Genomic DNA, 27997 nt, shown 5'->3' with positions numbered 1-27997 from the left:
ACCAGGGCCCCGTACAGCTGCAGAAGGACCTCTTTGCTCTTATACTCAATTCCCCTTGTTATGAAGGCCAGCACGCCATTAGCTTTCTTCACTGCCTGCTGTTCCAGTAAATATTAACAAGTTCTAGATAACATCTCTCCCAGAGCCAACAATAATAGGGAAAAAAACTACATTGCTGGAGAAACTCAGCAGGCGAAACACCATTTGTGTAGGATGCTCTTGTTTTTGCCGTGTGTTGTTGAGCTGTGGAGGGTGTAGGTTAAGACTAAGTGGGAAGAGAAAAGATTCACAGCACATTTATTATCAAAATATGTATGCGGTTTTCAACCCTGAAATTCGTCTTCCCCACAGACAGTCACGAAACAATGAAGAACCAGGGAACCAACCTGTTCAAAGAAAAATATCAAACGTAAACCGGTTTCTCCAGCATTTTGTTTGTGTGCCTATGAATTGTACATTGCACAGGGCAGTGAGTGAAGTGCAAGACTGCCCAGGTTTCATTCATTTGTACTGGACCACAAATTTTTTGGAAAGTGTTGCTTCAGAATTTTTTTTGTTGTTTATGATAGACTGAAGCTGAATGCAAATGTAATTTCAGACTGTACTGGTTGGGCACAGGAGTACATTCAGCCAGAGACTCATTCCACCGAGATGCAACACAGAGCGTCATAGGAAGTCATTCCTGCCTGTGGCCATCAAACTTTACAACTCCTCCCTTGGAGGGTCAGACACCCTGAGCCAATAGGCTGGTCCTGGACTTATTTCCTGGCATAATTTACATATTACTATTTAACTATTTATGGTTTTATTATTATTTAAATATTTATGGTGCAACTGTAACGAAAACCAATTTCCCCTGGGATCAATAAAGTATGACTATGACTATCACATTGGAATTTGAAGAAAAAAAAAATTAACTTTTATTGAGTATAATGCGTTTATTTGCGTAATGGTGCTGATGCTTTGCAATAGTTCAGCTCAGTTAAAAATGTTTTGTTGATGATTTTAGTTTGTACTCAGTGTCTGTGGCTTCTCGCTTATGTGTCCAACAATAATCACCCAGTATTGATGGATTCCAGTTGCCCTGATACAGTTTCTCCATGACCGCAATGTCCTGGTGAAACCTTTCACCATGCTCATTACTGACAGCGCCAAGATTTGCAGGGACGAAGTCTAAATGGGAATGCAGGAAATGAATCTTTAGTGACATGTTGCATTTCATGGATTTGTATGCTTGAAGCATGTTGTTGACTAGCTGCATGAAGTTTGTGTTCTGTAGTTGCAAAGAAAATTTTCAACAACTTCCTTGAATGCCTTCCATGTGATTTTCTCCGGTCTCACTAGAAGTTCTTCGAATTGTCTGTCATTGATGACCTGTTTGATTTGTGGACCAACAAAAATGGCTTCCTTAATCTTGGCATCAGTCATTCTGGGAAACATCTGTCTCAAACTTTGAAAGCCTTCGCGGAAATTAATAGCCTTTCTAAAATCTATCCTGCCATGCTGTATCCGTCCTACCTAAGCATGGCCAGACGTGCTTGGACAAGGTAGAAAACTTTTCAGCTTGCCATGTGGGCAACATTTTAATTGACTTGAATTATGAAATAACAAATAATAGGCGATTTAAAAAATGATAGAGAGGTTTCATGGTGATTTTACGTGATCAGCAGACCAAAATCCATAAGATACACACAGTATTCAGGAAGCAAAATCTTTCTGTCCAGTGTTATCTTACTGTCAGTCATTAATATTGTCTGTTTGCACCTTTCTATTTGCCTCTGACCTGCACTGACTTCCAGCCTCGATGTCTCACCCTTCTTTTCAAGTCTCTCAGTGGCCTTTCCCCTCCTGGGCTCCATAACTTCCTCCAGCCATGTGAGATTTTAGTGTTCACTTAATTCTTGCCAGTTTTCCTGAGCGGCAGCCCCAAGCTCCGGAATCCCCTCCTGGCTCTCACTATCCTTTAAGATGAAATGAAATCTTTATGCCCCATGTGGTGTGGTCAAATTCTTCCTGGTAATTCTGTAATTTCAGACTACTTGTAACCCTGTGACTTGAATTAGTTACAGAGGTATCATCAGAAATGAACTGTTTGGGGGGGGGGTGGGTGGGCTGAAGATTCAATAACCACTTCCAAAAAAGTGATAGACCCTCTCAGAAATTCTGCTGATCGAGCAGAAAGTGTGCCTAATTGGGCGATTATCTCAGAAGGTCAGCATAGATAAAATGGACAGATTGGACATCTCCACTGCCCATTCTAGGATTCTAAGTCCTCACCCCTGTAAGACCATAAGATATAGGAGCAGAATTAGGCCATTTGGCCCATTCATGTATCTGAAGAAAGTTTTTGTATCCTCTTCAATATTATTGGCTAGCTTACTTTCCTATTCCTCCTTTACCTTCTTAATGACTTTATAGTTGCCTTCTGTTGGTATTTAAAAGCTTCCCAATCTTCTAACTTCCAATTAATTTTTGTTCTATTTTATGCCCTTTTGGTTTTTATGTTGGTTTTGACTCCTCTTGTTAGCCACGGTTGTGTCATCTTGCCTTTCTTCCTCTTTGGGATGTATGTATCCTGTACCTTCTGAATTGTTTCCAGAAATTTCAGCCATTGCTGCTCTGCCATCATCCCTGCCAGTGTTCTTTTCCAATCAAGTCTGGCCAACTCCTCTCTCATGTCTCTGTAATTCCCTTTACTCCTCTGTAATACTGATACAACTGACTTTAGCTTCTCCTTAGATTTCAAGGTGAATCCGATCACATTATGATCATTTGTCCCTAAGGGTTCTTTTACCTTAAGCTCTCTAATCAATTCAGGTTCATTGCACAACACCCAACCCAGAATAGCCAATCCCCTAGAAAACCACCTCTTAGGCATTTGAGAAATCCCCCCTCTTGGGATCTAGCAACAACCTGATTTTCCCAATCTAGCTACATATCGAATCCCGCATGACTATTGTAACGTTGTCTTTTTGGCACGCATTTTCTATCTCCCGGTATAATCTGTAGACCACATCATTGCTACTATTTGGGGGTTTGTATAAAACTCCCATCAGGGTCTTTTTTTTTTAAAACCTTTGCAGTGAATGCACTTTCACCACTCCCTTTACAATAAGGTAGCAGTGACTTATCAAGGGCCAGCACGATGACACAGCTCATAAAAGCACAGCAGCATAGTCCCAGTGACCCGGCTTCAAACTAGAAGACGGGTGCTGTCTTCTTCTCTTTCTTTCCTGTCCTGATGAAGGGCCTTGGCCTGCTAAACATTCGGTGAAGGTCAGTGGGGACACATCTAATTTCTTCAGCCTCCTGTGAAAATGGTGAGCTCTCTTGGCCACATTGTGTATATGTTCACTACTCGGAACTTTACGTTTTGGACTGTCTCAACCCCCGTATCACTAAGGTAAACAGAAATGTGCTCACCACCCCATTCCTGGAGTAAGTATCAGCTCCTGTGTTGACAAAATGTAAAGAAAGAATGAATTTCTGCATTTCACTGATCACGGGAGAGGTCTGTCCCTCTGAACTCTGCTGACTGCTTTCCAATTTATTCTCCAGATGCTGTGACTTTGGACCAGCCACTCGATGATTGACAGCTGCCTGCCGACTCTCCTGAAGCCCGATTGGCTGTCGAGGTGCCGCGGACCCTCCTGCTCGAGGGCTTGCCGGCATTGGATCTGGCGGCGACGTGACCCAGTTGGTTCTTCGGAAGTCAAGAACCCTTGCAGTTAGAGCTATCTTATTAGGTGTTCGTAACAAAGGAATAACAGTAACTAACTCTGTTGTCATGAAGAAAGAAAGATTAGGAAGAGAACAGCAGGAAAAGAAGAAGACAAAAAAAAACAAAGAGTCATGCCAGGGCGGCCTGGTAACATAGTGGTTAGCACAACAGTTTACAGTACAGGTGACCCGGGTTCAATTCCCGCTGCTGCCTGTACACCCAGGCTCCTATTTCCTCCCACAGTCCAAAGACTTACCTGTTAGCTGGTCATTGTAAAATATCACGGTCGTCTTATACTAAAAACTCGGATCAACTGAGGCAGAGAAGAGACTGCCAATGAGACAGGTTCAATGGCGAGACACAGGCTGCAGAGAAGCCACGCAGAAATCCAGAACTAGCTATACTGAACATTCTCTGAACTATTACAGATTACATAAATACATAGGCAAACTTGGACTCTAATCCAACACCTGCCATGGCGCGGATGCCCATGGCGTTGGGTGGCAGTGCTGTCAGTGCCAAGACCATGTCCTGCAGCCTGGACGCCCCTGCCAACGCCATCAGCGTCTGCCGCGACGGCGCCCAGGTCGCGGTTGCCGGCCGCAACATCTTCAAGATCTACGGCATCGAGGAGGAGCAGTTCACGGAGAAGGCGAACCTGCGGGTGGGACGCAAGCCCTCGCTCAACTTCAGCTGCGCCGACGTGGCCTGGCACCAGATGGACGAGAACCTGCTGGCCACGGCGGCCACCAACGGTGCCGTGGTGACCTGGAACCTGGGCAGGCCGAGCCGCAACAAGCAGGACCAGCTCTTCATGGAGCACAAGCGCACTGTCAACAAGGTCTGCTTCCACCCGCTGGAGCTGAACATCCTGCTGAGCGGCTCCCAGGACGGCTGCATGAAGTGCTTCGACCTGCGGAGGAAGGAGTCTATCTGCACCTTCTCAGGTACGGGCTGAAACCCCACCCCACTGTGCCTGGAAACCCTCCCTCCCCTGAATCCATCCTCCCTCCCCCGAACCCGACTGCACAACGGAGCACAGACACAAGAGGTTCTGGGTCTCGGCCCAAAGCATCGCCTCTTTGCTCTCCTCCGGAGGTGCTGCCCGTCCTCCAGCATTTTGTGTGTATCGCTCGGTGGAGCAGCTGCCTCTCAGCTCCAGAGACGCGAGTCCAATTCTGGCGCTGGGCACTGTCTGTGTGGAGTTTGCACGTTCTCCCTGCTGCCCCGTGGGTTTCCTACCAACGCTCCGCTTTCCTCCCACATCAGGAGCAACGTTAGGCCGTTTGGTCCATTGACTCTGCTCCACCATTCAACCATGGTGCTTTTTAAAAAAATTACAACCCCCTTGCGAATCAGGAAACTGTCAACACCCAGTGACCTGTCCCCCACAACCTTCTGTGGCAATTACTTTCACAGATTCAGTGAGTCAGATACACTAGTGTAGTTTAAGAGACTGCTAGACAGGTATATGGAGGAATTTAAGGTGGGGGCTTATATGGGAGGCAGAGTTTGAGGGTCGGTACAACATTGTGGGCCGAAGGGCCTGTACTGTGCTGTACTATTCTATGTTCTATGTAGATTCACCACAGCTCTCCTCAGTTCTAAAGGACATCCCTTTATTCTGTGGCTGTGCCCTCCGACCAGTCTCCAATTCTCCTACACATCCCAAATACCCGCAGTGGGTTAATTGCCCAGTGTAAATTGCCCCCACTGTGTAGGGGAGTGGTGGGACCTGGGGGAAGTTGATGACATTGTAGGGGAGAGTAAATGGGTTTAAAGTTAGGTTAGTGTAACCGGGTGGTTGATGGTCGGTGCGGCCTCGATGGGCCGAAGGGCCAGTTCTCGTTCTCTCGTTTTCTCTCTCTCTCTCTCTCTCTTTTTTTTCATTCTGTACTTGCATCCCCTGCCTGGGTCTCCAAACCTACACTCACTCCTTCGACAAGGCCGTATCCATCCTCTCACCACCCACCCCTTCCTCTCCATCTCCCACACTCAAACCTAGCCTGACTCCGACCCTCCGTTTAACCCCAAGGCATTTCTTTCCTCGGGACTTCAACTCTCTCGTGATTGGTCTCCCACCCTCAGTAAAGAGCACATCTAAAGTCCCGTGACCCCCCGGTGCCCTTTCATCCCCTTCAACCCCTTGTATTACTCTCACTCCCATCCCACAATGTTCTTAAAGTTCTTTTTCCAAACCCCTTTTTATTTCTCTCGTCTCCCCCAGGTCTCCATTTGGCTGTGGAGCACTGCAGCACAGAACAGGCCCTACGGTTCAATTTGTCCTTGCCGCACCATTGATCAGCCTAGACCGATCAACCTGTACCTGGACCATATTCCTCCATACCCCTCCCAACCGTGTACCTATCCTAACTGCTCTTAAATCAGAATCCGAATCGGAGCCCAGGTTTAATATCACCAGCATCTATTGTGAAATGTGATCATCTTGCATCAGCAGTACAATGTAGTACATGATAAAAGAGAGAAACAGAAAATACAGTAAATGTATATTAGTTAAATCATAGAAGTAGTACAAAAAATAGAATTAAAAAAAAGTAGTGGGGTAGTGCTCATGGGTTCAATGTCCATTTGGAAATTAGATGGCAGAGGGGAAGAAGCTGTTCCCGAGTCTCCGAGTGTGTGCCTTCGGGCTCCTGATGATAGCAATGAGAACAAGGCATGACCTGGGTGATGGGGTGGGGGGGTGTCCTTAATAATGGATGCCGCCTTTCTGAGACTTCATTCCTTGAGGATGTCCTGGATTCTACAGAGGCTAGTGCCCATGATGGAGCTGACTAAGTTTACAACTCTCTGCAGCTGACTTTGATCCTGTGCAGTAGCCCCCTCCCCCCCCCCACATACCAGACGGTGATGCAGCCAGTTAGAATGCTCGCCACAGTACCTCTGTAGAAATTTACAAGTGTTTTTGGGGACGTACCAAACCTCCTCAAACTCCTAATGAAATGTAGCTGCTGTCCTGCCTTCTTTGTAGCTGCATCGATATGTTGGGACCAGGTTAGATCCTCAGAGACGTTGACACCCAGGATCTTGGAATCGCTCACTCATCCCACGTCTGATCCGTCTATGAGGACTGGTGTGTGTTCCCTCGTCTTACCCCTTTCTGAAGTCCACAATCAGTTTTTTGGTCTTACTGACATAGAGTGCAAGATTGTGCGACACCACTCAACCAGCTGGTGTATCACACTCCTGTACGCCCTCTCGTCACCATCTGAGATTCTGCCAACAACAGCTGTGGATTTATAGATGGCAGTTGAGGTGTGTCTAGCCACACAGTCGAGGGTGTAGAGAGTAGAGCAGTGAGCTAAGCACAGATCCCTGAGGTGAGCCAGTGTTGATGTTATTTCCAATCCGCACAGATTGTGGTCTTCCGATTAGCCAGTCGAGCATCCAGTTGCAGAGGGAGAGACAGAGTCCCAGGTTCTGGAGCTTTTCAATCAGGACTGTAGGCACGCTGGTGTTAAACGCTGAGCTGTAATCTATAAAAGTGGGCACGTGGCCAAGTGGTTAAGGCATTGGACTAGCGACCTGAAGGTTGTGAGTTCGATCCCCAGCCGAGGCAACGTGTTGTGTCCTTGAGCAAGGCACTTAATCACACATTGCTGTGCGACGACACTGGTGCCAAGCTGTATGGGTCCTAATGTCCTTCCCTTGGACAACATTGATGTCGTGGAGAGGGGAGACTTGCAGCATGGGAAACTGCCGGTCTTCCATACAACCTTGCCCAGGCCTGCGCCCTGGAGAGTGAAGACTTCCCAGGTGCGGATCCATGGTCTCGCAAGACTAACGGATGCCTTTACTTAGTCTATAAACAACATCAGTGTTGAAGCTGAACGGTATCCATCAGTTCATCCATGCACTGAACACCTTGCTCGTGGGAAGAAGACTATGACCATCCCCCTTATGAGGGGTATAAATAAATCTCTGTAAGGGTCACTCCTCAAACTCCTGTGATCCACGGGGAGAAGTCCTAATCTACTCAGACTCTCTTTAGCTTTCAAGCCCCCCCCCCCAGTAACATCCTTGTGAATCTTTCCTGCACCCTTTCCAGTTGAATGATGTCCTCACTGTAGTATTGTGACCAGAAATGCAATGATTTGTATAGATGTCACATGACATCCCAACCCTACTCAGTGCTCGGACCGAGCCTAACGCCTTCTTTACCACCTTGTCTCCCTGTGTCACCACTTTGGGGACTATGAACCAGTATCCCTAGGTCTCTCTTCAACAAAGTACACTTATTATCAAAGTCTGTATAAATTACTCAACCTTGAGATTTATCTGCTTACAGCTAGCCACACAGCAAGGAACCCAAAAGAAACCATTTTTTCCAAAAGAGACCAACCCCCCCCAATGCGCATAGAAATAGAAAAAAAAAACAAATCATGCAAACAACAGAAGTGAGCACAGCATTCCGAACCAGATTGAGTCCTTAAATCCAAATCCCTGGAATAGGCACAAAGCCTTGGCGTCAATTCATCATATTAGCGGGACAAGTCACCGCAAAGTTTGCAGACACAAAGCTCAGCAGCCGGGGGGTAGTCTCGTAGCCTCTGCATTGCAAAGGAGTAAACTTCACCAGAGAGCGAGCTAAATCGGCCCGACCCTTGACACCCTGTCCATCCAGTCTATCTGGGCTGGCATTTAAATTGCCCAAACAGTGGGCCCGGGCCCTGCCGCAGCCAATCGCTCTGGGCCTGGAGATTTCGCTGCATCCATTGCCCTATCATTTACTGTGTAAGTGCAGTCCAAGTTTACTTTTTTTTGGCTGTCTGTGATATCACCGATTTTGTTGTCACTTGCAGATAAGACATCAACTTCTCCGGTGGGTATCAGTCGAGTTTTCCTCAAGACCCCTCAGCAAATAACCCCGTTATTCATCTTTTAAACTATTTATTTATTTGGATGCAGAGCTAGCTGGGCTGAGAAGTGGCAGATGGAGTTCAGTCTGGAAAAGTGTGAAATGGTCAATTTGAAGACAGTGCACACAGTTAATGGCCACATTTTTAGCAGGTGAAGAAATGGGAATCTTGGGGTCCACATCCATAGAACCCTTAAATTGTCGTGCTAGTTGATTGGGTGGTTAAGAAGATGTATAGTGTGTTGGCCTTCGTTAGTTGGGGGACTCGTTTCATGAGCTGCGAGGTAACGTTGCAGCCCTATAAAACTCTGGTTAGACCACACTTGGAGTATTGTGTTCGGTTCTGGTTGCCTCACTCTAGGAAACTATAGGGAGGGTGCAGAGGAGATTTACCAAGAGGTTTCCTGGATAAGAGAACGTGTCTTGTGTGGAAAGGTCGAAGCAAAGGAGGGTGAGAGACGACTTGATAGGGATGTAGGATGTTTGTAAGAGGTTTCTACGGTATGAACAGCTGTGCCTTTTTCCCAGGGCGGCAATGCTTAATACGAGAGGATATGCTTTTACAGTGAGTGGAGGCAAGTACAGAGTTAGGTTTTTCAACACAGACGGTGAAGAGTGCCTGGAATACACTGCCAGGGCTGGTGGTAGAAGAATGTACATCAGGGGTATTAAAGACACTCAGGCAGGCATGTGGAAAGTGGAGGCTATGTGGGTTAGATCCATTATGGAGTAGGTTAAAAGATCACAACATTGTGGGCCGAGTCTACTGTGCTGTACTGTTCTATGTTACAGACATTTTGACGTCTTCCACTGCAGAACCACAAATTTCACGACAAATGTCAGCGGTAACAGCCCAATTCAGATTGATTCTGCAAAGCAGTGGGCCTTTGCTATGCCTTTCAGAATCAGATTTAATATTATCACCATATGTCGTGAAACTTGTTAACTTTATGGCAGCAGTACAATGAAATACATGACAGATAAATATAGAGAAAGAAAACCGAGTTACATTAAGTATATATACATCTATTAAATAGTCAGGTTAAAATAAACGTAAAAGAACAGAAATAATAACAGTAGTGAGGTGGTGTTCATGGGGTCAGTGTCCATTTGGAAATCGGACGGCAGAGGGGAAGAAGCTGTTCCTGGATTGCTACACTTCAGGTTCCTGTACTTGCTTCCTGATGGTAGCAATGAGAAGAGGGCATGTCCTGGGTGGTGGGGGTCCTTAATGATTTACGCCGCCTTCCTAAGGCACCGCTCCTTGAAGATGTCTTTGTACTTATGGTGGAGCTGAATAATTTTTACAAATTTCTGCAACTTATTTTGATCTACTGCAGTAGACCCCCTCCCATACCAGACAGTGATGCAGCCAGTCAGAATGCTCTCCATGGTACATTTGTAGAAGTTTTTGAGTGTATTAGTTGACAAGCCAAATCTCCTCAAACTCCTCATGAAATATAGCCGCTGTCTTGCCGCCTTTATAGCTGCATCGATATATTGGGACAAGGTTAGGTCCTCAGAGATATCGACACCCAGGAACTTGAAATTGCTCACTCTGCACTTCTGATCCCCCTATAAGGGTTGGTTTGTGTTCCCTCGTTTTACCCTTTCTGAAATCCACAATCAGCTCTGGTCTTGCTGATGTTGAGTACAAGGTTGTTGCTGTGACAGCGCTCAGCTAACTGGTATGTCTCGCTCCTGAGCGCAGGTTAGTAGTTGTTCTCTCATCACAGTGACAATACTGTATAGAAGTGTTCTGTCTCCAGCCAAGTGCTAACCCAGTTGCACAGAGGATAAAATCCCTACCTAAACCCCCAGGTATCCTGACTGTGATGGTCTTCCGCCTGCAGGTCAGTCGGAGAGCGTGCGCGACGTCCACTTCAGCGCCCGAGACTTTTTCACCTTTGCCGCCACCTTCGAGAATGGCAACGTGCAACTGTGGGACATGCGGAGGCCGGACCGGTGCGAGAGGATGTTTACGGCTCATAACGGGCCGGTCTTCTCCTGTGACTGGCACCCAGACGACAGGTGGGACTAGAGGGTGGGTGTGTGTGTGTGTGTGTGTGTGTGTGTGTGTGTGTGTGTGTGTACTGGTGCACCCAGGCAGGTACACACGCCTCCCCATGGAATTGCGCGCGCACATACATAAGAATGTGCATGCCAATAAGCGTGCTTATCACTACGTTAGTAAACATTCCTCATGAGTCTTGTGCAGAGAGGAGGCCTGCCTGATTGAATATTACATGACGTTTTTATATGCTTAAGATCAAAGGTAATATACGGTCAATTCTATAGTTATAGTGTATCTACAATGCTTCCTTTGAATTACATACAGTTTTCAAACACCTCTAGCTTCACATCCACACTCCAGACACCCAAATTGAATATTAATTCCACTGACTGTGGGCCACATTCACGCAAATGCAGGCGCCTGAGGTTTATGGAGTGTTTCTTTGTTTGCAATCAACCCCAGAATGCAGCTCCAGGAAGATCATTGTTCAGAGCTGCATTTTAAATTCAATCTACAGTCTGTGTTCTGGTCTAAAGATTGTTGAAATTATATATACCCTAACTTTGCTATATACCGTAACTCTAGAATACACTCGTGGGCACGTGGCCAAGTGGTTAAGGCATTGGACTAGCAACCTGAAGGTCATGAGTTCGAGCCCCAGCTGAGGGAACGTGTTGTGTCCTTGAGCAAGGCACTTAATCACACATTGCTGTGCGACGACACTGGTGCCAAGCTCTATGGGTCCTAATGCCCTTCCCTTGGACAACATTGGTGTCGTGGAGAGGGGAGACTTGCAGCATGGGAAACTGCTGGTCTTCCATACAGCCTTGCCCAGGCCTGCGCCCTGGAGAGTGAAGGCAGGCGCAGATCCATGGTCTCGCAAGACTAACGGATGCCTTAAAAGAATACACTCTGACATGCAGCATGTAAACAGGCCCTTCAGCCCATCAGGTTTGTGCTGACCATCAAACACCCATTTACACTAATCCTACACTTATCCCCAGTCATCTGTCAGAATCAGGTTTATTGTCACTGATACATGTTGTGAAATTTGTTGTTTTGAGGTAGTAGTCCAAAAAAAATTACTGTAAGTTATTTAAAAGATCTATATAAATAAATAGTATAAAAAGAGCAAATAGAAGTAGTGTTCATGGGTCGTTTGGAAATCTGATGGCGGAGGGGAAGAAGCTGTTCCTAAAATGTTAAGTGTGTGTCCTCAGACTCCCGTACCTCCTTCCTGATGAGAGAGGGCACGTGCTGGATGGTAGGGGTCTTTCATGGTGGATGCCGCCTTCCTGGGGTACTTGCTTTTTGAAGATGTCCTCGATGGTGGGGAGGCTGGTGCCCACGATGGGAGCGAGTCTACAGCCGTCTGCAGCTCACCTGGGGACAATTCACAGTGGCCAGTTAACCTCCCCAGCTCGGCCTCGGACGGTCCCGAGCCTGGCTGTGAAAGGAAGAGGGTTGGGCACGGAGCTGGCAGTCTGTCCCGTAGGAAGCCAGAGCTCCAGAAACGACTGAAGCTCCAGAGACCTCATCCCTGGGAGAGGAGGGATACTCCAGGACGATGGGTTACTTCTCGTTGGTGTAGCCCATCAAGAGGATGGTTGTCTTCTCGAGACAACTTGACAGAATGGCCCAGGACAGAGCAACTCTGCCCAGTAGGTGTAGTGCTGTTTAACTAAGTCAGTAATTAACCTCCCAACCTGCTTGTCTTTGGGATGTGGTGGGAACTTGGAGGTCACAGGGAGAACATGCGAACTCCACAAAGACAGCACCGGCAGTCCGGATTGAACCCAGGTCTCTGGCCATGTGGCGCTGACAGCCGCGTGCCTGATCACCTGAGTATACCGGTACAGGAGCGCACAAGTACACTAAAAGCACCATCGCCTGGTACGCGTCAGGTAATCAGGCGTGCTGGGTGACCTGTGATGGCGGCTTGGGAGCTACCCCAGCGTGGACCTGCGTGCCCTCCCTGCAAGGTGCTGGTTACTGGAGCCTTCTCCGGATGAAGTATCGGGCAGCTGACCTTTAATTGTACTTGCACAACTGAGTGCGCGTGAACATCTGCGCAAACGTGCACAGTGATAAACGAGTGCTCAGGTGGATGCACTAGTGTGCACACACGCTGAGGTTCAGAAGAGACTTGATTGAAGTATATAAAGTAATGAAGACTATAGGTAGGGTAAACAACAGTCAACTTTTCCCCACATCAGAATTAGATACGCCTTTGAACGGACAATCCTACAAAAGGTAGTCAATTTGGCCCAGTACATCATGGATAAACCCTCCCAACCATCGAGCACATCTACGTGAAACGTTGCCATAGAAAAGCATCAGCAATCTTCAAACAAGAGAAAACCTGCAGATGCTGGAAATACGAGCAACACACACCCAAAATGCCGGACGAACTCAGCAGGTCAGGCAGCTTCTATGGAAAAGAGTACAGTTGGCGTTTCGGGCCGAGACCCTTAAGCAGGACACAGTTTATATTTGTTTATCCATCATCAGAGATCCTCACCACCCAGGCCATGCTCTTTTCTGGCTGCTGCCATCAGGTAGAAGCTACCCTTGAGCCCGGTGCTATGTTTGCCCGAGCTGTATCCTCTACTTAATGACCTCTTGACCGTGTCAGCATGCTCTTACTCATTGAGTTGCTGCCCCACGATTGGCTGATTAGATATTCTCATTAACGTGTAGGTGTACAGGTGTGCCTAATACAGTAGCCACTGAATGTGAGTTCAGTTCTGGTCAGCTCATTATAGGAAGGATGTGGAAGCTTTAGGGAGGGGAGAGAGGAGACTTAACCAGGATGCTGCCTGGATTGGAGAGCATGTCTGCTGAGGAAAGGTTGAGCCGAGCTAGGGCTTTTCTCTTTGGAGTGAGAGGTGATTTGATAAGAGATGTATAGGATGATAAGAGACATAGATAAGAGTAGACAGCATTTTCCCAGGGTGTATATGACTAATACCAGAGGCAGGGGCCCCTCGGTTAATGGCATAAAATATTTGGGGACCCCTGTTTTTAGGTGAGTGAAGGGAAGTTTTGGGAAGATGTCGGAGATACATTACCTTACACAGAGAAAGGTGGGTAGCTGGGAAGCACAGCTGGGAGCGGTGGGAGAGGTTGTTACATTAGGGGCATTTAAGAGATTCATAGATGGGTGCATGGATGAAAGAGAAATATTGGGTTATGAGCTGCACAGGAGAAAAGGGTTAGATTGATCTTGATCAGCACAGAATTTTGGGCTGAAAGTCTGTGCTATGTTCTAATTCTCGCTGAGGACGTTCTGCCCAATGGGTGTGTTGATAAGATTCCCTGGTCTGTTCTTGCCGGACACCTCTGACATCTCGGTGTTTCTCCCGCAGAGGCTGCCTGGTGACGGGGGGCCGAGACAAGATGGTGAAGGTATGGGACCTGACCAGCTACAAAGCGCGGGAGAGCTACTGCGTGCAGACGATTGCGTCCGTGGCCCGCGTGCTGTGGCGGCCCGAGCGCCGGTACCACATCGCCACCTGCTCCATGATGGTGGACCACAACATCTACGTGTGGGACGTGCGGCGGCCCTACGTCCCCTTCGCCATGTTCGAGGAGCACAAGGATGTCACCACGGGCATCGCCTGGCGCCACGCCCACGACCCGCACTTCCTGCTCTCTGGATCCAAGGACAGTACGCTGTACCACCACTTCTTCAGGGACGCCCAGCGCCCGGCCAGCCGGGCCGTCCCAGAGGGGCTGTCCGTCAGCCTCTTCGGCGACGTGGCGTTCGCCGTCAAGGAGAGCCTGTGCTCGGCCGAGGGGGCCCGCAAGCCCTACGGCCCCGACCGCCGCTACCCCTTCTTCTTCGTGCGGCGCCAGGACCCCGCCGAGCAGTTCACCAGCGTGTTGAGCGCCCTGAGTGTCTTCGAGTCGCGGCCAGGCGCCGCGGCCCCCGTGGACTGGTTCTCGCAGACGGCCTGCCAGTACTGCCTGAGCGGCGGCCCCCTCCCCGAGCTCTGCGACCGCAACGCCGCCGTGGCCCGGCAGCTCAGGCGTTACCAGGTGGCTCAGATCTGGACCATGCTGAAGATCATCTACGCTGGCGCAGGGGTCTGCGCCGCCGGGACCCCGGGCGGAGGTGGGCAGGGACCTGGCAAGACGGCACATCCCCTCAGCAGGTACCGCATGTCCCCGCACACGGTCAGACATGGCCTGAGCCTGTCAGAACACACCTGTACGCGCATGCACGCACATGAACGAACAAACACGCGTAAACGTTTATTCGCGTGCTTTCGCTCTGTCTTTCTCTGACATGTTCTCTCTCATGTGCTCTCTTTCACACTCTCTCTTGCGCGCTCCCTCTCACACACATCAATCTAAACACTTGTCCCCGTCTCCCCCTCACTCCTCCCCCCCGTAGGGTTTCAGCACCTACGTCTAACGATAGAAGGAAAAGTACTGCATGTTATAGTCAAACACACAGATTGATTCCGTCACCACCGTTTGTCACTCACCTCCACACTGAAGCCTGATTTATACTTCTGTGTCAACGTGACGCCGTAAGTACGGCGTCATTGTAAACCCTACGCAGAGCCAACGCGAATCCCTACGCCAGAGCCTGACGCACACCTCTCCCAAAATGTAACTGTGTCGCGGCAACGCAGAACGCAACAGCCGCTTGGTAGCATTGCATTTCCTCCTACGCTGCAATAGCTTCCCACTGGGCGACTGAAGGACAGGGAAGGAACTCTGGCTGCAATGCTTTCCATAAAGCTTTACAGACCTCCAAAATTATGGAGGACACATTTTGCTTTTACAAAAAAAGACGCTTGCTTTAAACTTGTTTATCCGGAGAAAGACTACCATGACCATGAAGCCTTGCACGGGCAGGTGTGTGCGCATGCGCGACGTGCCGGAATTGCAGAGCAATGCAGACACACTAACGCACAAGTATAAATGCTCACAACGCACGTAGGCCACTTATGTAGGTTAAGGTGTCGAGTTGACGCAGAAGTATAAATCAGCCTTTACTTCCCTAAGTCAGATGACTATACGTCCAGGCATTGGAGCAGTGACTCTGAGCTGAAGTTGTGGTTGCTACAGAAGGTATACTACGAATAAAATATTAAACTGAAGCCCCCTTTGCAGTAAACACTAACATTCCATTCTCCTTCCTAAAGCTTGATGTTCTACTTCAATGTTAACATTTTATGTTTGTCTTTGGACTCCTTTCTGTACCTTATGATTTTGAGGATGCCCTCTGTGTAAACAATAAGTTGTTTTTTTGTCCTTTTTTCCAGAGTGGATTACCTCCCACTTCCCAGCATGATGCTCCTTCAGCCAGCTCCTCTCTCATTTCTTCACCAATCTAGTCTGATTTGTGAGATCTTTGAGCTCTTAGAATCCCCAGACCGCCCCTCGTATTATCAGAGATTTTGGCTCCAGGACCCTTCATTCCTTCATCCAAGTCTCTAATACAAACTGTGAATAGTGGAGGTACCAATAGACAATAGGTGCAGGAATAGGCCATTCGGCCCTTCGAGCCAACACCACCATTCACAGTGATCATGGCTGATCATCCACAATCAGTACCCCATTCCTGCCTTCTCCCCGTATCCCTTGACTCCACTATCTTTTAGAGCTCTATCTAACTCTTTTTTGAAAGCATCCAGAGAATTGGCCTCCACTGCCTTCTGAGGCAGAGCATTCCACAGATCCACAACTCTCTGGGTGAAAAAGTTTTTTCTCAACTCTGTTCTAAATGGCCTACCCCTCATTCTTAAACTGTGGCCTCTGGTTCTGGACCCCCCCCCAACATCCGGAACATGTTTCCTGCCTCTAGTGTGTCCAATCCCTTAATAATCTTGTATGTTTCAATCAGATCCCCTCTCAGCCTTCTAAATTCCAGTGTATACAAGCCCAGTCGCTCCAATCTTTCAATTTATGACAGTCCCGCCATCCCGGGAATTAACCTCATGAACCTACGCTGCACTCCCTCAATAGCTAGAATGTCCTTCCTCAAATTTGGAGACCAAAACCGGACACAAGGTGTGGTCTCACTGTTGATCGCTGTGAATTCCACTTATTAGTGACCATTAATCTGCCAGTGACCCATTTATTCCAGCTCTCTGATGTAGGATTTTGACCTGAAATGCTGACGATTCCTTTTTCCCCCTCCAGATGCTGCTCGACCTGCTGAGTTCTGCCAGCAGGTTGCTGATTGCTTCAAACTCCCACCTCTGCACGCTTTTGTTCACCGAAACTGATTTATACTGGTCTGCCACGGAATTTATTACCCCAACTCTTGCACAGTACGCCTCAGTGAATGCTAATGTTCTGTGTTTCATCTAACTCCCAATACTCTACATCTACTTGTACCCCCTTATCCACCCTGCCTGTTACATCCCCAAAGATCTCCTGCATATTGTTCAACAAGGGGTTCATTGTGATGAGGGGCTCCGGGATCTGACCTGTACCCGACCTCGCTTTTAGCTGCAGCCTGCTGGGTAGTGCATTGTCTAATGTGTAAAGGATTCCCCTCCCCACCTCCCTGACCCTGTTTCTGCAGCTTTACTATGAAAGACGGCAACGCAGCATTAGGAAGTGAAGCCAAGCTTGAGAGAGTCCGACTGGAAAATCGTCAGGACAGCCTACCCCTGGACTTGACTGTTATTTCGCTGCAGACTAACGAAGGTACCAGGTTGCCCACTTCATCTCTGTGACTCTCACTCCAAATAATCCCTAGGAAAATGTCTATTACAGGGTGTGGGTGAAGCCACATCTGGAGCACTGTATGTAGTGTTGGTCGTCCTCCCCCAGCAATGGATTCAGTAGCATTGGAGCTGTTGTAATTGTGAACAAAGTCAGCGAGGGATGCAGCCTGTAGATATAAAAGTCTTTATTTGAGACACACAGAAGCTGATACCTTTTTTGGGGGGGAGGAGAGGGGAGGGGAGGGAGATTGATTTTTAAATTCCTGGGTCTTCCCACCAACGCATCCAAAATGGTCTCTGAGTTGTATTCATGCAATTGTGTGTTGATTGCATTCATGCATATGCAGACATCTCAGTCAGTTGGATGTCTCCTGCTCTGCAATTGACTCTAAATGCTGTGGTCTCTGAGTCATATTCATGTAATGGGGTGCTGATTGCATTCATGCATATGCAAACATGTAGCAGTCAATTGGTGTTTCCTGGTCTGAAGTTTACTTGTTCTGAGCTGCACTCTAAATTCAATCTATGATCCATATTCAGATTTGAAGTTTGGTTGCTGTTGACGTTAATATTTGCTTCATACCCTAATTCCAGAATATACCCTGATAGGCATTTCTTAAGAGAATGATGATTTCTTGGGATGAAATGGTTGTCTTATCAAGAGAGAGTAAAGGGATGGGCCTGTATTCCTTGGAGTTGAGAAGAATGAGAGGTATGCACGGGAGGGAGGGGAGCTGAGGGGCACTTTGGGGTTTTAACATTTAAGGCTACGTCCACATTACGCTGGATAATTTTGAAAATGAAGCTTTTTCTCTTTGTTTTAACCTTCCGTGCACACTGAAATGGTGTTTTCATCCCCTGAAAACAGAGATTTTCAGAAACGGTCTCCAGAGTGAATAAATCTGAAAACGCCTAATATCCGTTGCAGTGTGTAAGGGGTAACCGGAGCTTTTTAAAACCGCTGTCATGATGTGCCGGAACAGATGGCAACAGCGCGGCATTTCATTGTTTTCTTATTATTATTATTACTACTTTATTGTCACCAAACAATTGATACTAGAGTGTACAATCATCAGAGCGAAATTTGATTCTGCGCTTCGCAGAACCTAACAATTTCAGAACGGACGGCAACGAGACTGAAGCCAAAAGAATTAGAAATGTACTCACCAAATGACCCTTAGCTTACTGAATAAATAAGTATACTCACTTTGCCCTGTTTTCTGTCCTTGCTTGTATGAAGGTGGTTCACCTATTGAAGCAAGTACTTCTCTGACAATAGATGTGTAACAGACTAATGTGACATTGTATGGAAATACAAGATAACACTGATGCAGACGTTTTATACATTTAACAAGGTGCTTTATTAATGTAACAGAGTTAGTCAGTTTTTCAGTGCTTGTTGTCAGCTGGGTCATACTGCCCTGTCGGTTGCCTCCATACGCTCCAGTATTTGTTTTTTTTAGTTTTAAGTCCTCCTGAGCGAGAGCCAAGAGCAATTTCTTTTAAGTTTTTCTACTCTGTAACTGGACAAACGCTCACCAAGTATACCGTTTCCTCTTCGCTTGTTTTCCGTGTGTCCTGCGCGTGCCCAGTAGGAGGAGATTCGCCCAAATATCCGTCTAATGTGGACAGAGATATTTTGAAAAACGCTTAGTGTGGACACCTGTCGTTTTTACTTGAAACCAGCGTTTTCAAAATTATCCAGCGTAGTGTAGACGTAGCCTAACTGTCATTCATTCTTTGGGGCACTCCTCTGTTTTTTGTGGATGTTTGCGAAGAAAAAAGATTTCAGGATGTATATTGTATTCATTTCTCTGACATTGAATTGGACCTTTAGACCTAGGATTCCGAGTTGGAGATTGTGAGTTTTAAACGAGGGAACATAATTACAAGGAGCCAGTCATTTAAAACTGGAGTGTCTAGAAATATGTTCTTGCTAAGGGTGGGTGAATCTGGGGAATCCTCATGTGCCATCCCAGAGTCGTGAAGGTAGGATCAGAAGAAGGATTTAAAGTTGGGTGTGGGGTAGATATATTTTTGAAAGATCAGAGGTTAGAGGCTGTGAGGACCTGGTAAAAGGAGGAAACTGGTAGGACACTAGTTTTAAAGCAGCCATACACAGTAGGTCATGTTGGCTTCAGGTTGCATGGAGGACAGGGAAGTTTGCTTCTTTGTCCTTGCTCATGCTAACGTGTCTCTTTATTTGTTCTAAGTAAAACAACAGTCCAATACTCTACAGCCAGTTGGTGTAGTAGCGGCATCAGCGCTGGACTTTGGGGCGGAAAGTCCCGAGTTCGAATCCAGCCGGCTCCCGTGCACGCTTTCCATCCGTGCTGGGTTGAGCGTCGAGCTAGCAATACAGTAACATTAGCAGCAAAAAGTTGATGGCCTATACTCCCTCGTGAAATTGAAAGGCAATTTCTCTCTCTTCATGAGTAAGTCTGCAGAAAATCCAAAGCAACAGCGATACACACAAAATGCTGCAGGCAACATCAATGGAAATGAATAAACAGTCAGTGTTTTGGGACTGGAAAGGAAGGGGGAAGATGCCAGAATAAAAAGAGAGGGGAGAGAGGAAAGAGGCCAGGTGGGTGGGAAAGGTCAAGGGCTGGAGAGGAAGGAATCTCATAGGAGAAAGGGAAGGAGGAAGGGACCCAGGGGGAAGTGGTAGGCAGGTGAAAGGAAGTGAAAGGTCAGAGTGGGGATTGGATTCCAATGGATGTCATTCCTTCATTGGCATTGGTGAGAGGGAGAAGTTTCAAAGGAGATCTGAGGTGCCAGATGAGGTGGTGGAATCAATTACAGTTATCATATTTAAGAGACGTTCAGATGGGCATGTAAAAGGCAAGGCACTGAAGGATACAGTCCCAATGTGGGCTAATAGGATCAGTGCAAGTGGCTGGAACAGTATGAGCGTGGTGGGAAGAATGGCCTGATCCTGTGTGTACAACTCAGGTGACACAGAGAGACGTTTTAGGACAGGGGTTCCCAATCTGGGGTCCACGGACCCCTTGTTTAATTGTATTGGTCCTTGGTATAAAAAAGGTTGGGAAAGTCTGTTTAAGGATCTCCCAGAGATTTTCATATAGGATCAGAGAGCAGAGCAGTCATCGTTCAAATGCATTTCCTCCGACTGATCTCCAGCTCAAACCCACCCAGGCCCATCCCTGGGTACTCCAACCACTAAAGATCTATACAAGCTTGAGAGGGTCCATTGATGTAGCACCTCCAGCCATTTGGGAGGGGTTAATTACATATCCAACAGCCAGGCATTCCCCGTCTCACAGAAAGTCTGAGCTCCGATTCTGGTTCCTGTGAGGTTTCTCTCCAGTTACTCCATCAAACAGTCCTGATGCAGGGTCCCAGCCCGACCTGTGGACTGTTTATTCCTCTCCATAGTTGCCGCCTGACCTGCGGAGTCCTCCCAGCACTGTGTGTGTTTTCCCCAAACATGTCAGAATTGGGTTTATTATCACGGTCTTATGTTAATGAAATTTGTTGTTTTGTGGCAGCAGTACAATTCAATCCATTAAAAAAAATACTATAAGTTACGATTTTTTAAATATTTATTTGTTTATTGAGACGCAGTGTAGAATAGGCTCTTCTAGCTGTAGTGTCCAGCTTGTAATAGGCAGGTGAGACAAAATGAAAGGTCAGAGTAAGGAATAAATTCCGATAGATTCCAATACCCCAGTTTAATCCTAGCCTAATCGTGGGACAACTTACAATGACCAACTAACCTCCCAAACGGTACGTCTTACGCTGTGGGAGGAAACCAGAGCACCGGGAGCAAACCGACGCAATCACGGGGAGAACGTACAAACTCCTTACAGTCAGTGGCGGGAATTGAACCCGGATCACCTGTACTGTGAAGTGTTGCACTAACCACTACACTACCATGTCGCCCCTAAAGTGGAATAATGAGATAGGGTTCACTGACTGTTCAGGAATCTGATGGTGGAAGGGGGAGAATCTGTTCCTAAAATGTTGAATTCGAGGTAATGGATTATTGTTTAGTTCGAGTAACAGAGCTCTGCAGTGCCTTTCGCATCCCCTCAGATAACGAGGAGACAGAGGGCAGTGACGCACCAGCGGATTACCTGTTCGGTGACGGTGAAGTCGATGAGGACGATTTCTTCATTGTTGATCACGAGAATGCCCCAGGTGAGTGGTCGGGGAGCTGCTGGGTTTCAGTTGTTCCCAGAAGCCTAGGCAGGTCAGAAAGGGGTCATTCATTTCGGAGCTTTCCGGTTCCCCAAGGCTAGGGGAGACATTTAACTAAACTAAAGACAAAAGCATTCCATGGGGAAATAGCAGAAACTTCTTTGCCCTGGGTTGGTTAAAAATGTGGAACACCTGGAGAGTTGAGGTGAATGGACGAGGACATGGAGAGAGATTGTTTACAGGTTGAGGTAAAGAGAGTTGAAGACCTGGCTCCACACCCAGGATCAAGCCTTAGCTATCCGGTTGGAGGATAAAAAGTCTTTGGGATAGAAGACGGGGAAGTCAGACCGGGTCCCAAGCCAGTTATATGAGGAGGGAGGCTGGTCACATGCTGATTGCTCTTCGTCCTGAAAAGAAGTTGTGAGATACCGAGCGTCCTCTTTTTCTTTCCTAATCCACACTTAAATGTGAGCCCAGCGCACCTGTGTCCCACCACTGCTTCTTCAAAGATGACGTTCTCCATTGTCAACCAGTTGCACGTAGTTTGGTGCTCTGTAGTTGCCAAGAAAATTTTCAGCAACATCCTTGAGTGCCTTCCATGTGATTTTCTCCGATCCCACTAGAAGTTCTTCGAATTACCAGTCATTGATGACCTGTTTGATTTATGGACCAACAAAAATGCCTTCCTTATTAATCTTGGCATCAGTTGCTTTAATTATGAATTGAAATTACACATATGAGCAATTTTTTAAAAATGGGAAATTTCGTGGTGATTTTCATGATCAGCAGCACAAAATCCATAAGGTACACCCAGAAGTATTCAGGAAGCAAAATCTTTGTTGTCTAGTGTAATTACATCAAGTTTATTGTCGTGTGTACATAAACGGAGAGGTGTTGGTAAAATGAAAATCAAACTTGCAGCAGCGTCACAAACACAGATAAATCACACAGAACAGAAAGTATACATAACTTGTACTCAACAAGAGAAGTGCATGGATTGGAGGGGTGTGGTACAGGTGCAGATCGATGGGACTCAGCAGAGTACCATGTTGGCCCAGATTAGAGATGCCGAAGGGCAGTTTCTGAGATCTATCACAGTGAAAAGAGAAAAAAAGACTGTGAAAAAGAGCTTGGTACAACAGACAAGACACGGGCAGACAAGCCCATGGTAGGGCAGGAAGTGTTCTGTTCTTAGGGCCATGCAGGTAAGGAAGTACTTGGTCCGGGCATTTCAGGTTTCTGTCTGATGGCAGCAGTGAGGATGTGACCCACATGGTGGGCATCCTTGATGGCAGATGCTGCCCACTTGAGGTGGTGAGGGGGGCTGTGCCTGTGATGGACCGGGCTGGGTCCACTGCCCTCTGCAGCCTCTCGCGATCTTGTGCTTTGGAACTGCGGTACAACACCCCGATGCAGCCGGTCAGGACCCTCTCTTTGCTTTCCTCAGCAGAAGAGAACGAGTTCATTCTCCCGCAGGAGGGCTTCCCTCTGCGCCACGAGATCCTGGACCACCCGACCAGCCTGGACCACTTCCAGGACAAGACCGACTCCCCCCACATCAGCGGCAATGAGGCGGATTCGGTCTCCCTGACGCCAACCGAGGGCATTTCCCTCGTCTCTGTCTCGCAGCCGCCCTTTGACCACAGTTTCCCCACCGACTACTTCAACCCCATCGTGCGGGACATGATGCGCTTGTACGCCGAGCAGGGAGATGTGCAGATGGCGATATCAGTGCTGATTGTGCTTGGGGACAGGATCAGGAAGGAGATCGATGAGCAGACGCAGGTACGGCTACGTAAAAAGGGGATGTGTTTCCTTGGGTTGCTCATCTTTAGTGAACGTGTTGACTGGATGCCAAAGTTAGCCTTTGTCGGTGCATTCCATCGATAGCAGCTCTCCACCAGAGCAACTCACTCACTCTGTCAGAGATACAAGAGACGCTACAGATGCTGGAAATCCTGAGCAATCCACACAAAATGCTGGAGGAGCTCGGCAAGTCAGGCAGCATCTATGGAGGGGAATAAACAGTTAGCGTTTCGGGCCGAGACCCCTCGGACTGAGAAGGAAATGGGCAGAAACCAGAATAAGAAGGTGAGGAGAGAGGAGAATGACAGGTGATGGGTGAAGGTGGCCCTTCTCACTCCTTCTCTTCCCCTGACCTCATGACGTGCCCATCACCTCCCTCTGGTTTCCCACCCCCTTCCCTTTATCCCAGAGTCCACTGTCCTTTCTTGTCAGTTTCCTCCTTCTTCAGCCCTTTACCTTGTCCACCTATCACCACCCACCCCACCCTTTACCCCTCCAACCCACCTTCCCCCTCACCTGTCTCACCTATCACCTCCCAGCTTCTTACTTCCCCCCTGCTCACCTATCACCTGCCAGCTTTTACTCCTTCCCCCTCCCTCACCTTATTCTGACCTCTTCCGCCTTCCTCTCCAGTCCCGATGTAAGGTCTCATTGACTGTTTAATTCCCACCATCATCGCCTGACTTGCAAGCTCCCCCAGCATTTTGTGTGTGTGTTGCTCAGTAAATCCATTGCTTGGTCCTTTCTCCGTAGCCTCGTGAAATCGACTTCACTTTACGTTTTCTGTTCGCGGTGGAGGCTGCCTCCACCATTTCTGCAGGCAGTGTGTTCCACAGTCCCTAATTCCCAGGAACTGTCTCCATAAACCTTTTCTGGACTCCCCTAAAGCCTTCACATCCTTCCTATAACGCGACAACCCAGAACTGAACTGAATTTGAGGCCCGATCCGTTCTATAATATTCAGAGTAAAGCCCATGCTCCATATGGTAAACCCAGAACTGTATGCCTAAGGCAAACTGAACACACTGCCCTGTGCCCAAAATCACCTGAAATGGGTTCTGACCTGTCGAGTCATAGACTCGGTGACCACTGTATTGGGAACCTCCTATACCTAACGAAGAGGCCACTGGGTGTGTGTTTATGGTCTTCTGCTGCTATAGACCATCCACTTCAAGGCTTGAGGGGTGTGTGTTCTGCACACCACTGTTGTAATGCATGATTATTGGAGTTACTGTCATCTTCCTGTCAGCTTGATCCACTCTGGCCATTCTCCTCTGACCCCTCTTATTAACAGGACATTTTCCCCCCCAAAACTGCCACTCACTGGGTGTTTTTTTTTTTGTTTTTTGCACTATTCTCTGTAAACTCTAGATACTGTTGTGTTTGAAAATCCCAGGAGATCAGCAGTTCCTGAGATACTCAAACCACCCCATCTGGCACCAACAATCATTCCACAGTCAAAGTCACTTGGTGAGTTTGTCATTTCTTCCCCATTTTGATTTTGGTCTGAACAACAACTGAACCTCTTGACCATGTCTGCGTGCTTTTATGTATTGAGTTGCTGCCAAGTGATTGGCTGATTAGATATTTGCATTGATGAGCAGGTGTACCTAATAAATTGGCCACTGTGTGTATATCACAGCATACTGCAATTACGGGAGGGAATATCCTCTATAGCCCAGCCACACTCTAGTTATGCCTACACTACAGATGAGCAAATTACAAAGCCCTTGTCCCTCTTTTCCTTCGTCCACCATTCAAACTAATTGATGTCTACAAGAGGCGAGTTCCCCAACCTTACATGAGTCACGGGCGAGTTTAAATGGCTTCCAGTTAGAAGGTGGAAGTGGTTGGAAGAGAGCAATTTTTTGAAGCAGCAGTCACATTTTTCCATGTATCTCTTTATCCTCAGATCCAGGCAAAACTTCCTTTTCCAAGTAATTACCCACTTCCAAAGTACTTGTGAATCTTTTCCCACCTGAGATCAGTGTCCTCCCACCTTTGTAAAAGGAAAGTCTCATGTCAGCTTGAACCAGTCTGGCCATGCTCCTCCGACTCGTCTCACTAACAAGGTGATTTTGCCCACAGAACCACTCATTTCTATTTTGTTTTTAGGTTTTTAACAATCTGAAACAAAACTGAAGTTGAAACCCTTCACAATTCCACACCTTTCTGTGAGATCTCCTTGTAAGTTCCTCTGCGCTCATCTTTTTTCCGAATAGCTAAGAGCCCTCACCATTCTGGTCAAGGCCTTGAGATCATCTGAAAACAGCAGAGTAATTACAGCGATAACCTTTTTGCTTTATCTTCATGCACCTGGTAATCAGCACTAGATTCCTTCTGGAGGGTCTCGGCCTGAAACGTTGACTGCTTACTCTTTTCCATAGATGCTGCCTGGCCTGCTGAGTTCCTCCAGCATTTTGTCTGTGTTATTTGGATTTCCAGCATCTGCAGATTTTCTCTTGTTTGTGAATAAATTCCTATTTTTTTTATTAAACAGCTTTCTCAACTTTACCACCTATAACCTACAGAGATTTCCTGCAGGTCCTTCTATTCCTTTTCTCATTTTAAAGTGTTTGTCCTGCCTCATTTCATTAGATTAAAAGCTACATTAGTGTTGATAGGTAATTTTCCCAGATATTCAGGCAGTGGAGAGAGCTACACTTGGCTTCCTGAGGGCAGCTGATTTGAATAAGGATAAGGAGCAAAAATACACTCAGTGGCCACTTTATTAGCTATACCTGTACACCTGCTTATTAATGCAAATATCTAGTCAGCCAATCAGGTGGCAGCAACTCAAGGCATAAAAGCATGCAGACGTGGTCAAGAGGCTCAGTTGTTGTTCAGACCAAACATCAGAATGGGGGAAGAAGTGTGATCTAAGTGACTATTGTTGGTGCTAGATGGGGTGGTCTGAGTAAATTAGAAACTGCTGATCTATGATTTTTCATGCACGATAGTCTATAGTTTACAGAGAATGCGTGAAAGACAAATCGCATCAAGTTCTGTGGATGAAAATGTCTTGTTAATGAGAGATCAGGGAGAATGGTCAGACTTGTTCAGGCTGACAGAAAGGCGACAGAAACTCAAATAACCACGCTTACAACAGTGGCACGCAGAAGAGCATCTCTGAATGCACAGCAAGTCCAACCTTGAAGTAGATGGGCTGCAGCAGCAGAAGACCTCACTGGGTTCCACTCCTGTACCTAATAAAGTGGCCACTGATTCAATGTCCCTTGTTTTTTTAAATTGTAGCAGCCTCAGTATCACCTTGTCTTCAATGAAATAAGTTGGACCTAACAGAATGGCTGGAGGGCCAAGTGCTCTGTTTTCATGTTCTAGTGGCGTCACTGAAGTGTCTTTAAACCCAACAGGAGCACTGGTACATGTCCTACATCGACCTCCTGCAGCGATTCCGACTTTGGAACGTGGCCAACGAGGTGATCAAGCTGAGCACGTGCAGGTCCATCAATTGTCTGAACCAGGCCTCGACCACCCTGCACGTCAACTGTAACAACTGCAAGCGGCCGATGAACACCCACGGCTGGATGTGCGAGAGGTGAGTGGCGTGGCTGGGCGGGTCTCCTCTGCCGCTGATGGCTCTCTGCGATGAGGAGGCAGTTCGTTTGCTGACACAGTTACCCTGTGGTTGGTGCTCTGCAACTGTGCCTTGTAGCATGATAGAACACTACAGCATGGAGAGAGACCCTTTGGACTATCTAGTCCCATTGCCTGCACCCGGACCATAGTCCTCCATACCCTTCCCATCCAAATTCCTCATGGTTTCAATCCTCTGATGGGGAAAAAAATCCCATTCCTTGGTATCATCCAAGCAGAGTTGATCCATCCTGCCTGGTACTAGTCTTTTACAAGATCTGTAGTTCGAGCCTCAGCTGTCCTTGTGTCCTTGAGCAAGGCACTTAACCACAGATCGCTCTAGTATCTGTGCGAGGAGTGGTGCCCCACACAGACTTCCAATCTGTGCCTTGTAAGGCATGAAAGTGCCCGACGCAGGCTCCTCATGGTCTGAGTCGACGTTCCCTCCCTCTCCAGTGAGTCCCATGGCTCCATATAGTTCTCTTTTTCAGTGTTGATCGTCTTCCCACCACTATTCCCAGCACAGTAAATATCACCGTCCCAGTGATACGGCAGCTGGCCCCAGTCACCATGTCCCTTCTCGCTCATGAATTTCCGGTTCCCATGTTCCCTCGAAACTCACGAGGGCTCCATTCCATCTCACTCACAGTGCCCTGCTTCTGGCGTTTCCTTGAAATGTGAGGAGGATGGAGGGATATGGAGGGCGTAGGTAGGAGGGATTAGTGTTTGGGTGTTTTTGATTCGCTTTTTTAGCTGGTTCAGCACAACATTGTGGGCTGAATGGCCTATTCCTTTATGGTACTTTTCTCTATGTTCTGTGAAACTCATAAGGGTCCCACTCCCTCTCGCTGATGGGATCTCGGTTTCCCCCCGAAGCTCACAAGGGCCCCCTCTCATTCATGGGGTTCCAGTTCCCTGAAATTTCACCTGCTTCTGTTTGTCTGGCTCTCTTTAATCTTCCAAAGCTCATTGGAAAATATTTCAGTAAAACATCCCAAAAAATCCACGAATTAACAATGTGTTGTGCTATTAAATTTTTAAAATATCAATCCTTAGTCAGGAATATCCACCAGACCAGCAGCACCAAAGTCTGTGTGCACCGGATTACTGGAGTGCTCGCAGAA

The 27997-nt window shown here is 47.4% G+C and overlaps 1 protein-coding gene across 5 annotated transcripts in view; it reads left to right on the top strand.

The window, feature by feature from the left end:
• Positions 1 to 27997, top strand: part of LOC134354040 (GATOR2 complex protein WDR24-like) — a 53519-nt gene that overhangs the window by 21048 nt on the left and 4474 nt on the right. For 4 of the 5 annotated variants that reach the window (XM_063062735.1, XM_063062732.1, XM_063062733.1 and 1 more), the window contains exons 2-8: positions 3559 to 4668; positions 10454 to 10631; positions 13983 to 14771; positions 17162 to 17286; positions 21366 to 21470; positions 22918 to 23255; positions 26651 to 26835. In XM_063062735.1, the coding sequence (XP_062918805.1) occupies positions 4197 to 4668; positions 10454 to 10631; positions 13983 to 14771; positions 17162 to 17286; positions 21366 to 21470; positions 22918 to 23255; positions 26651 to 26835 (2192 nt within the window). In that variant the 5' untranslated portion in view covers positions 3559 to 4196. The remainder of the gene's footprint in view (positions 1 to 3558; positions 4669 to 10453; positions 10632 to 13982; positions 14772 to 17161; positions 17287 to 21365; positions 21471 to 22917; positions 23256 to 26650; positions 26836 to 27997) is intronic. The other variant, XM_063062736.1, reaches the window with a different exon arrangement.

Source organism: Mobula hypostoma, chromosome 11 (genome assembly GCF_963921235.1).
Source record: "Mobula hypostoma chromosome 11, sMobHyp1.1, whole genome shotgun sequence".
Classification (NCBI taxonomy): domain Eukaryota; kingdom Metazoa; phylum Chordata; class Chondrichthyes; order Myliobatiformes; family Myliobatidae; genus Mobula; species Mobula hypostoma.
Note: the sequence above shows the minus strand (reverse complement) of the source record. Positions and strands in the feature narration are given on the sequence as shown.